This window comes from Urocampus carinirostris, chromosome 16 (assembly GCF_059441175.1).
Source record: "Urocampus carinirostris isolate Australia breed hairy pipefish chromosome 16, RoL_Ucar_1.0, whole genome shotgun sequence".
Taxonomy (NCBI): domain Eukaryota; kingdom Metazoa; phylum Chordata; class Actinopteri; order Syngnathiformes; family Syngnathidae; genus Urocampus; species Urocampus carinirostris.
The window spans coordinates 14103834-14116152 of record NC_142364.1 but is presented as its reverse complement, the minus strand read 5'-3'; the positions used below and the strand labels follow the sequence as shown (position 1 = coordinate 14116152).

At 44.5% G+C, this 12319-nt stretch overlaps 1 protein-coding gene across 1 annotated transcript in view; it reads right to left on the bottom strand.

The window, feature by feature from the left end:
* The window catches only part of LOC148350345 (low-density lipoprotein receptor-related protein 1-like), a 118032-nt gene extending 109388 nt beyond the window's left edge, over positions 1–8644 (bottom strand). The window contains exon 1 of the mRNA XM_088320000.1: positions 6356–8644. Coding sequence (XP_088176126.1) covers positions 6356–8644 — 2289 coding nt within the window. The remainder of the gene's footprint in view (positions 1–6355) is intronic.
* Positions 8645–12319: the final 3675 nt, after the last annotated feature.

The following is a 12319-nucleotide window of genomic DNA, read 5'->3' as shown; positions in this document are numbered from 1 at the left end:
TTCCCACGGTCGAGAAGTGAAACCAAAATATTTTAACATTTCATATTACATTCACCAAAAAAAAAAAAAAAAAGTAGGTGTTGCAAAAGTATTAGCCCCCTGTTCTCTCAGCTCAATCAATTGACTGCAGGTGTGCCCTGATGACATCTGCGTGAGCCAATGTTGACCTAAATGACGAACATATTGTACGTGTGAAGGGTGATACAAGATTTACAGACAAAAGAACATGCCAGTTGAAGGATTTCATACATTCGACTATAAAGGATTTTATACGATTGAATACAAGTTACATGTTTTGAGTGCAATGAAGATTTTCACCGAGTAGGCTTAAGTTCAATGAGCAGTGAAAGTTCAGGGCACCCTGGTAGGAAATATTGTTTACAGGAATGGCGGGAACGGGACGTGAGGCTGATAAGATAGTCAGCACATCCGACGACGCAGAAAGGCCCTGATGACGGAGGACGGCAGGCATTGTTTGAGAAATGCTCTCCGCTGTTTTGAGTTTTATAGACATCGCGCAAGGTGGTGGAGCTCACGTTGGGCTTCCTTGGCATGGCACGCCCATGGTAGGAGCCGAGACGCCATCTTGCAGAAATCTACCCTTTAGGGAAAAGTGGCAAGAAGAAAGCTCTCTCTGAAAGAATAGCATGAATAGGCCCATTTGTCTTTTATAGGAAGTTACATGCAAGAGACAAATTACATGTTTAACAGGGTGCTCTGGTCAGATGAGACCAGAATTGAACAGTGCGGGTTTAATGCAAAGCATTATGTTTCTCTTTTTTTTTCTTTTTCACTCTTTTTCTCTTTGTCTCTCTCTTTCTTTTCTCTCTTTCGCTCATTCTGCCTTTATTTTTGTCTCTTTTTGTCTCTTTCTCTCTCTCAATTTCTCTCTTTTTCTCTTGTTCTTTCTTTTTCGCTCTCCCTCTGTTATTTTGCCTTTGATTTTTCTCTCTCTCTCCCCGATTATCTCCATTTCCCTCTCTTTCTCATTCTCTTTATAGCTTCTTTTTTCTCTGTCTCTCTCCCCCTTTCTGTCTCTTTTTTCCTTTTTCCCTTTATTTCTCTCCTTTCCTTCTCCGTCTCTCTTTCTCTTTTGCTTTCTCTTTCCCACGTTGTCATTCTTCACCCCCCCCTCTCTCTCTTGCTCTCACTCTCTCCTTTTTATTATCTCTCTTCCCATCTCTTTATTGTTCTCTCTATCTCTTCCTCTTTATTTCTCCGACTCTCCTTTCGCTCTCTTTTTGCTTTTTTGTTTGTCTCTCTCCTTTCCTTTCCCCTCTCTCTTCCTCTTGATTTCTCTCTCCCACGTTCTCATTCTCCATCCTCTCTCTCTCTCTCTCTTTCTCTCACTTTCCCTTTCTAATCATCTCTTTCCCTTTCTTTATTGTCCCCTCTATCTCTTCCTATTTCTCTCTCTCTCTTTCTCCCTTCTCTCTCTTTTACCTTTTTCTCTTTCTCTCTCTCCTTTCTTTACCCCTCTCTCTTCCTCTTTCTGTCTTCCACGTTCTCATTCTCCACCCCGCTCTCTCTCTCTTTCTCTCACTCTCTCTTTCTAATCATCCCTCTTTCCATCTCTTTATTGTTCTCTCTATCTCTTCTTATTTCTCTCTCTCTCCTTTCTCTCTTTTTCCTTTTTCTCTTTGTCTCTCTCTCTCTCACTCTCTTTCTGTCACTCTCCCTTTCTAATCATCTCTTTCCCTTTCTTTATTGTTCTCTCTATCTCTTCCTATTTCTCTCTCTCTCTCTTTCTCCCTTCTCTCTCTTTTACCTTTTTCTCTTTCTCTCTCTCCTTTCTTTACCCCTCTCTCTTCCTCTTTCTTTCTTACATGTTCTCTTTCTCCACCCCCCCTCTCTCTCTCTCTCTTTCTCTCACTCTCTCTTTCTAATTTTCCCTTTTTCCCTCTCTTTATTGTTTTCTCTATCTCTTCCTATTTCTCTCTCTCCTTTATCTCTTTTCCTTTTTCTCATTATCTCTCTCTCACTCTCTTTCTGTCACTTTCACTTTCTAATCATCTCTTTCCCTCTCTTTATTGTTCTCTCTATCTCTTCCTATTTATATCTCCCTCTATATATATATATATATATATATATATATATATATATATATATATATATATATATATATATATATATATATATATATATATATATATATATATATATATATATATATATATATATATATATATATATATATATGTAACCGCGTTGTACGTGTCCCACCAAAGATCCACATTCACGCTGGACTGGATGATGAGGTTTTTATTATTACAGTTCTGCAAATGGATGAGTCACAACATTAGCTTTTTCTGCTGGGTTTGATCTCTTTGATCTCTTTGTAGTACTCTGGTTAAACTGACAACAAAGCATATCAAAGAGCTGTCTTTTCACTTTACAGAAAATACATTTTAGAATATCACAATACATTTATAAATCTTTGCATTTTAACAAGATACTTTTAACAAGAGATCGTATAGTGGATTTTTAACGTTTACAATGAATTCAACATGTTTTTCTTTACTCTGAATTTTAACCAACATCATCCTTTTTTAATGTATATGAAAAAATAGGAATAAAAACAATAATGAGTATAAAAATGGGTACAATTTACCTGCAAATGGATGAGTCACAACATTAGCTTTTTCTGCTGGGTTTGATCTCTTTGATCTCTACAAGGGGAATTAATATTTAGTAAAACAGAAACAAAACGAAAATAAATCAAAACAGCTTGACAATATCAATCACATTACTATGCATGGTGAGAGATTTGTCAGCTGGGGTTATAATGTTTAAAATTAACTTATTTTGTGGAGCACCAAAAGATATGTCTTACCTTTGTAGTACTCTGGTTAAACTGACAAAACCCCGCCTCCTGGTCACATGTTAGAAGCCAAAACCAAACCCCACCCCATACCAGCAGATGGCACTGTTGGACTCAGCATTGCAGGACATTTACCAAAAACTATACACATATTTTAGCAGGAATTTCAATAAAATAAAAGTTATTATTACACCCGTTACATACACCCCCCTGAAATTCTGCTAAATATGGGTGTGCTACACTAAGCAGAAAAAAAAATCACATGCCAAAAAGGCAAATACTGATGAAAAAGAGGACACGAAAACTGGTACAGTATTACAAGGAACAAACTGAAGTGCATGTCAGTTCTAAAACTCTCCCAAAAAGGAGTGTGAAAAGAAAGGAGGCGATCAAACTCCTAACTAAGCACAGACTCAAAGATGCCTGTTACATCTCTGAAATATCAAACATTATTCCTGTAGTTGTAAGTGCTCACATAGGCACAATTCTTGTTTCTTACTCAAGCTTTGTTACTCAAACTGAAAGTGCATCTCTACTGAACTTAAACTAGGAACTTGCAGATATTGCGGACAGATGATTGTCACCTGCCACATGGTCATTCATCTGACAAATAAGACGACTAGGAGGCCTGATGGACTGGCGGACCCTAAGACCATAACGGTTAGGTAGAGCACAAATAACCTGAGCTTGAAGGTCTGGGGCAGTCAAGTCTAAACAGTCAGTATCAGGGGAGTCTGCGTCCAGATGGTCAGTGTTCAATGGGGTCTCGTCTGGGAGACCCATACCCAAAGGGATCATGTTTTCAGAGCACTGTGATGGGCTATCCGTATTGTCACTTGAAGTATGGTCAACATCTTGTTCGGGGATGTGCTGACTTCCTCGGCTGGATGTATCAACACTGCGAGAGTCGGACTGGGCATCAGATCTGCTGTCTAGTGAGTTATCCTCTACCTCTGGATGAACTTGCTCTTCACCTGCCTGTATCACCCAGTTTACTGTACGGACATCACTGTCTTCAACCGCGTCAGGTAAATCAGGGCATACATCACTTCCATGCATAGCAGCGTCAGACTCTGAGTGTTCAGATTCGCTGGCCAGATCATCCTCACAGGGCAAGAAGCTAACAGAGAGCAGCAAATTCCTGTGAACTACCTTCTCTTTGCCCGTCAGACAATCCTTGACTCTGTAGACATTGAGATCAGGCTTGACTGATATGACTTCATACGGGGTTGACTCCCACTTATCTGCAACTTTGCGTTTCCCCGGGACACCTCTGTTGGCGATCAACACCCGGTCTCCCACGACGAGAGGTGATCCTTTGGCGCTACGGTTGTACAGCTTGGCATGACGAGTCTGTTCTCTGAGAGTATTCCTCTGTACAATTTGAGCAGCTTCATGTAGATCTTTCTTCAGATGGCGTACAAAGTCAGAGTAGCTGACAACAGCATCATTGGTATTAGCATGTTGAAACATGACATCGACAGGGAGACGAGGGATCCTACCAAACACTAGGTAAAACGGTGCAAACCCTGTTGTCTCATGCTCTGTGCAGTTATAGCAGAATGTGAGCTGCTGCAGCATTTGTGGCCACTTTGCTTTGGGCTGAGGAGGAAGGGTTCTGATCATATCTCCCAATGTTCGGTTGAATCGTTCTGCGATGCCATTTCCCATGGGGTGGTACGGAGTGGTATGGGATTTCTGCACCCCTGCCATCTCTAGAAGCTCTTTGATCAGTTTGCTCTCAAAATTAGCTCCCTGATCAGAGTGGATACGCCGTGGGAAACCATAGACAAGGAAGAAATCCTGCCACAGACGGCGAGCAACTTGTTTGGCGGTTTGATTTCTGCAAGGGAAGGCGTGCGCCATCTTGGAGAAATGATCAGTTACGACCAGGACATCTACAGACTTGTTCTCTTGCTCAGCAGTCCAAAAGTCTATACAGACCAACTCCATAGGCTCAGAGGTGACTATGTTCTTGAGTGGTGCACGGTTGTGTGGTTCCGGTGTTTTCCCTACTACACAGCGCTGACAGGATTTGACATAATTCACAACATCACGTTCCATGCCATTCCAGAAGAATCGTTGCCTCACCAGAGACAAAGTACGGTTCTGGCCTTGGTGACCTGCTGAGTCATGTAAACCTTGAAGGACTTTCTGTTTCAATGAATCAGGCACCACAAACTGGAAGATTTTCTTGGCCATGTGAGGATCTTTCCTTATTTTGTAGAGCATGCCATTCTGTATGGTGAGTCTGCTCCAATGCTTCAGTAGTTTCATCACACTAGGCGACTCGACAGCTCTCTCACGCCTGGTAGGTCTCTTGTGTCTATGCACAAAGTACATGGTCCTGCTTATTGTGTTGTCCTGTTCTTGTAAACCAACAAGCTGACTCTGTGGGAGTGCCGTTGACTGATCTCCCTTCTGCAGAAGATTGAAGTTGGCGTCTGTTCCCATCACTTGACCCACGCCACCAGTGGACTGAGCACTGAAGACAGCAGCAACCTCTTCTGATGTCACAGAACCATTGGAGCCTGATGGAATTGCCCTTTTTACTGACTCGTCTGATGTCCCAGCACTCTCGTCTACAACAGCGTGACAATTGTTGGATACTCTGAACACCTCTTGCACAGTACTGTTGTTCACCCTGTTGACTTGGTCCAAGAGCGAAGTATAGGGCTCGGTAACAAGGCGATGACCCACACATGACCGTACAAATGGCTCACGGCTCAGAGCGTCGGCTACGATGTTCTTTGGTCCGGGAATGTACTTCAGGTCAAAATTGTATGCAGCTAGCTTCGCTACCCACCGCTGTTCACACGCATCAAGTCTTGGTTTGGTCAAAATGTATGTAAGTGGGTTATTGTCGGTCCACGTTGTAAAGTGTCTTCCTTTCAACCAATGGCTGAATTTATCACATACCGCCCATTTCAAGGCAAGAAATTCGAGCCTGTGTGCAGGGTAGTTGAGCTGGGAGCGAGAGAGCGTCTTACTTGCAAAGGCGACTGGTCTGGCTACTTTTCCACCAGGTGGCAGCTGTGACAGGACTGCTCCAATCCCATCAAAGGATGCGTCGACAGCCAGAATAAACGGCGCATCAAAATCTGGGTGGGCCAGAGTGACACCTGTCACGAGGTCGTGCTTCAGTGTTTCAAAGGCGTTCTGGCATGCATCGGACCAATCTGCAGGCGTCAGCTTCACTTGACCTTTCTTGCGGGCTCTCTTGCGCTTATGCTTGTCACCAGATTCAGATGTGAGCCTGAACAGAGGTTTTGCTTTCGCAGAACATGCTTCAATGAAGCTTTGGAAATACATCACCATGCCTAGAAAAGATCTGATTTTACTAGGGCATGGCGTCTTGCCATCCGACTCCATTAGATCAGCGACTTGTACGTCATTTATCGCTCTCACTTTCTCGGGGTCAGTCCGAATTCCATCCTCACTGATGACATGCCCAAGAAATTTCACAGTCCGTCTGAGGAAAAAACACTTTTTGGGTGCGAGCTTGAGGTTGTGTTCCTTAAGGCGAGTAAACACCATCTGCAGGCGTTGGAGTGCAACTTCAGCACCTCGCATTCTCCGCTTGTACCACAAGATGGCGCCGACAACCAACAGTGCCAATAAGAGCAGAAGAAGCACCGGGACCACCACTGAAGTCGAGCTCCCACTGGATGCAGAGGAATCCAGAGAAGAAACAATATCACACCTGTAACCTCTCCATGCTGCGGGACACCTGCACTGGGGCAACAATGTACGACTGTCAACAGTACATTGTCCATTAGAGCAGTAGTCCAAGCAAGTGTAGCAGCTCGGTTGCGTTTGACCGTTGGGGCAACTGCAAGAGACTTCTCCCGAGGCGGCCGTCAAACAGCGGCCAGTGCCACAGAAGACACACTTGTTCAGCTCACACTGGTGTCCGATGTACTGACTGGAGCACTGGCACACTTTGGTGCCGTTGGACGTTTGCAAGCATGTTCCGCCGTTCTCGCAGTAACCTTCGCATTTACTGTACTGGCACTGATCTCCGTGAAACTCAGTCGGGCAGCTGCAGGTTGGTTGATTACCCGAGTTGACGGAGCAGTTTCCTCCATTCTGGCAGTAGTTCTGACAAGTGTGACGGTTGCAGGTGGGGCCCGTGAAACCTTTTGGACATCGGCATGTCGCAGCTCCTGTGTGGGAAGCAGTGCAGGTGCCGCCGTTCTTGCAGTAGTCCCTGCATTGATTGATCTCACATTTTTCTCCAGTGTAGCTCGGCTGGCAGCGACATTTGGGCACCTGTCGTGCATTAAGGAAGCAGCTCCCGCCGTTCAGACACTGAATGTCACAGGGGCCAGAGGGGGGCGAAAATGGTGATTGGGTCGGGCTGGACCTCTCCACACATGTACCGTTGTCTGCAACAAATTTGTTGGGACAGGTGCACACAGGTCCACCGGGGCTGAGCAGACATAGCCACTCACATTTCTTCCTGTCACATGGGTTGTTCATCTCTGGCTGCTTGTATCGGTGGTATAGGACAATGTCAGTGGCATGGTTGATGCCCGTGGTGAGAGTCTCCATGGAGCCTTTTCCAAACTTGTTGACCCGGAAAACAAAGTTATTGACTAACGTGACACCATAAATGTAGTCCTCAAAGATATCAATGCTAAATGGATGGGCCAGATTATTTTTGATGCCTGAGACAGCAATGACGGGATCAGACCCATCCAGACGAACACTTCCAATAACTGATAGTTTTGCATCTGCCCAGTAAAGACGCTCGTTGAAGTAGTCCACTGCCAAACCAGTTGGCCACTGGATGTTCTCATGCACAAGAGTCTGTCTGAGGGTTCCATCCATGGCAGCTGTCTCAATTTTGGGATGGTTCCCCCAGTCTGTCCAGTACATGGTGCCTCTCTGTGGATCTACCACAATGGCATATGGTTCGTCAATCATGCCCGAGATAAGAGTCTTGCAATGCTGGCCCGACATTTGAGCCACTTCAATGACATCTCGGCCAGAGTCAGTCCAGTACAGGTTGCCAGCCACCCAGTCCACGGCGATTCCTCGAGGCATCTTCAGCTCCTTAATCTGTAGGTTGGTTATCCTGCCTGCACTCTGCCTCCTGTTACGGTGTGAGTTGGACGATAAAGTGGACTGCCCCGGAAGTTCATAGGAGGAGATTCGGCCCGTGTGCCAGTTGGTCCAGAAGATGCGATTGGTCTTCACATGCAGGTCCATCGCATCAATCCGCACGCTAGCATCCCCTTGGAAGGTTTGTTCATAACGCCAGTTGGGCATACCAGGATCCAGGCTGCGTATTTCGTTGTCATCGGCGATGTAGAGAACCTGCTGACTACTGTTAACGTTGTCAGCTTTGCAGGTGTCATTGATCCTTGTGAAGTATTTGTAGCAGCTGCATTTGTAGGAGCCCTTTGTGTTGTTACAGATATGAGAACATGCACCAAACTGAAGACATTCATTCTTGTCTCTACAGGTGCGATGTCCAGTTTTCTGGAAGCCCAGTTTACAGGAACAGAAGGCATCAGTGCCATTGGTGACGCAGTGGGCCTCGTCCCCATCGCCACAATGAGTTTGGTTACTCCTGCAGTCGTTTAGCTTGGTTTCTGTTTTGCAGTTGATCTCGTCTGAGCCATAGTCCTCGCAGTCATTAAAGACGTTGCATCTCAATGTGGAGCTGATACATTTTCCATTTGCGCACAAAAACTCGTCTTTCTCACAAGCAGGAACAGCTGGATGGACACAATTTTTTTCATCCGGGGCAAACACCATCAGATCGTCGAGGTAACATAATAGGCTCATGAAATTCTGATCACCAAATATTGACATCATCATCCTCATAAATGTTGCTGGGCTGTTGCAAAGTCCCTGAGGGAGCCGGTTGTACTCGTGAAGGCCGAATGGTGAGGAGAATGCCGTGTACTTTTTGTCGTCAGGGTGCAAGGGGACATTGTAGTAGCCTGACGTCAGATCCATTGTGGAGAAAAAGGCATTTCCCCCAAGTGCGGCCAAAGCATCAGCTTGATGCGGTAGTGGGTAGGCATCCTTTATGGTTCTTGCATTAAGCCTTCTGAAATCAGTACATACCCTTAGTTCTCCATTCCGCTTCCATATGAGAACAAGCGCAGATGCATAGTCGCTAGTCGACTTCTGAATAATTCCTTTCTCTTCCATCTCGTTCAGAGTTGTCCTCAGTTTTTCATACTGACTTGGTGGTATACGTCTGTAGGGTAGACGGAACGGCTTATCATCAACAAGGTGGATACGATGTACAAACTCTTTGGCCTCTCCACAGTCCATCTTATGGCGAGAAAAGATTGACTCGAATTGTTCGATGATATGAAGGAGCTTGTCTTTACACTGCAGCGAAACCTCACATGACTTCAGGTCAATGTCTTGCAGTCCCAGAGCTTCCAATGTACGCATCATGTCCTCTTCTGACCTAGGTCGGACCTCTTTGCTCTGTACACTCTGCACGTTGCACTTGACCTCCTCTGCATTGGGCAGGTCTTCCGCTGCGATACAAGGAGACACATCTGCAATTTTCCTGTTTCTCCTCAGCACCACAACTCTGTCTGTGGGATTAAAGACTTTAACAGGCACCCATCCATCTCCCCAGAGTGGAGTAACAACTCGTGCGACAAGGACTTGTCTGGGCCCAGCCTTTGATTGGGTTGGCTCAACGACCACTGTACTTCCCGCAGACGTCCCGGCCAACTCAGGTAACTTGCCCCAAATAACGTACTCGGTCCGTGGATTCAGCGTCACGCAACTCTTGATTTTTACTGTCCCTACCTTGTCTGGAATGCAATCACCTCTCCATCTCTCTGTGTTGGAAAGCATCGACAGGAATTGACTGTGGTTATCGGACAGACCGTTGTCAGGAGTGGAAACTAATCTCCAATAGCCATCAGTACTTTTCAATTGAGTCAAAATATATTTGATGGCATTGCTGCCAAGGATCATCTGTTCTGTCTGGCCTGGCACCACCATTACTGGTATTATCATTTGGCACCCGTAAACTGTGACGTGAATGTCGTACATATCTCTGGGAGAAACTTGGTGTCCACCGCAGCCTACAATGACATAATCCTCGGCCGTGTAACTCATCATATCAGGGAATTGCTGCAGGAGGGACTTAGCCGTGTCCTCACTTACTGTACAAGCCATCGACCCACTGTCCAACAGCGCTCTGAAAGTGGGGCCTTCTTGCACAAGTACAGGTGTGTAAAACAGTTCGTCAGTCTCCGCTATTCTCTGAAACCCCTGAAAGATCAGCTTCTTCGATGGAGGTATCTTGTTGCTATACATCTCATAAATTGATTTATTATCTTGCATGTCAGGCTTCACATTAGTGGTGGGAGGTATACTCAGTTGATCTGCACTGTTCTCCCCTAAGCGCAGATCAGTTAGTTTCCCTGAGGCAGCGGGACAACTTTCGTCACTGGACAATCACGTCGAGAATGCCCTGGGGCATGGCAGTGAAAGCAAAGGTTTTTGTCTCGGCAATGAGAGAGAGCACTGTGTTCGACCTCTTTGCAAATGATACATGGCTTGGCAGTGAAACCATTGATTCTGGCTCCAGGTTGCCTGGTTGGAGCTCCCCCTCTCTCGTGAAACTGGTTCGAGGTAACACGTATCAGAACTTTCTCCAACATACTAATAACGTCCGTTAGAGAGACATACTGTGGGCTCGAAGTCTGAGGTGGCTCGTGCACGAGGGTTGGACCATGGTTCACCTCAGCTTTGTGTACTGCAATTTCCGCTCTATTCGCAGGTTGTTGTAGGGAATTTGCTTTGTAGCTCTTCTCAGCGTGGTATTCATTCAGCACCTCTAGTACCTCACATGCTGACCACTTTTCGATGGTTTTTGATCTGTAAGTGAGTGCCAGTTCCTTGCATGGGCAGTTCCTAATAAACATGCGAGTAACCTCTATTTCAGGGTTGTCAAATGTTTTGCCCTGCTCTCTCAAGCACTCAGAGGCAAGGTCAGCTGCTCTGTTTAGTCTCAGCCAGTAGTCATAGGGGTCTTCCTGGTCTTTGGGCAAAGTTGAATAAAAGTCAGCTAACGGGACAGCAGAGTACTTGGTACAGCTAAAGTATTTCCTGAGAAGACTATAAATCATGTCAGGGCGGGTATAGACGTCTATATTACTGTTTCTAATGCTAAACCTAACTACATCTTTAGCTTTTCCTCTCAAATGTATAAGGATTTCCTCTGCTTGCTCTTCAAGTCTCACATCACTCCTTTTTATAAATGTCCTCATTAGATCTTCCCACTCATGTATTGTTATTGAGTCTGAGCCATCCCCAATAAATGACGGCGGTTCCTTAACCTTTCTCTGCGTAACCACCTGACTCAATCTGTTTGCTACATCTTGTGTGGCAGCAGCGTTAGGAGCTACTATATTACGTGACTGTATATTTGTGAATATGCTATCAGCCAATTTATGTCCTATCTCCTGAATAATATTTGTCATCTGATCAGCTACACCCTCAGAAACGTCACTTGTGCTCTGAGTAAACATGTTTCAAAGATGTAAATAAGTCAAAATCGCCTGCGTAACACGTCACTGTATAGCAGTTTTAAATACTGTGAGCTGATGGCTTCATGAAATGATGTGGCAGGTAGGACAGTCCTCGGTTCGGAGAGCTTGATAGAAGTCACGGGTCACGGCACCAATGTAACCGCGTTGTACGTGTCCCACCAAAGATCCACATTCACGCTGGACTGGATGATGAGGTTTTTATTATTACAGTTCTGCAAATGGATGAGTCACAACATTAGCTTTTTCTGCTGGGTTTGATCTCTTTGATCTCTTTGTAGTACTCTGGTTAAACTGACAACAAAGCATATCAAAGAGCTGTCTTTTCACTTTACAGAAAATACATTTTAGAATATCACAATACATTTATAAATCTTTGCATTTTAACAAGATACTTTTAACAAGAGATCGTATAGTGGATTTTTAACGTTTACAATGAATTCAACATGTTTTTCTTTACTCTGAATTTTAACCAACATCATCCTTTTTTAATGTATATGAAAAAATAGGAATAAAAACAATAATGAGTATAAAAATGGGTACAATTTACCTGCAAATGGATGAGTCACAACATTAGCTTTTTCTGCTGGGTTTGATCTCTTTGATCTCTACAAGGGGAATTAATATTTAGTAAAACAGAAACAAAACGAAAATAAATCAAAACAGCTTGACAATATCAATCACATTACTATGCATGGTGAGAGATTTGTCAGCTGGGGTTATAATGTTTAAAATTAACTTATTTTGTGGAGCACCAAAAGATATGTCTTACCTTTGTAGTACTCTGGTTAAACTGACAAAACCCCGCCTCCTGGTCACATGTTAGAAGCCAAAACCAAACCCCACCCCATACCAGCAGATGGCACTGTTGGACTCAGCATTGCAGGACATTTACCAAAAACTATACACATATTTTAGCAGGAATTTCAATAAAATAAAAGTTATTATTACACCCGTT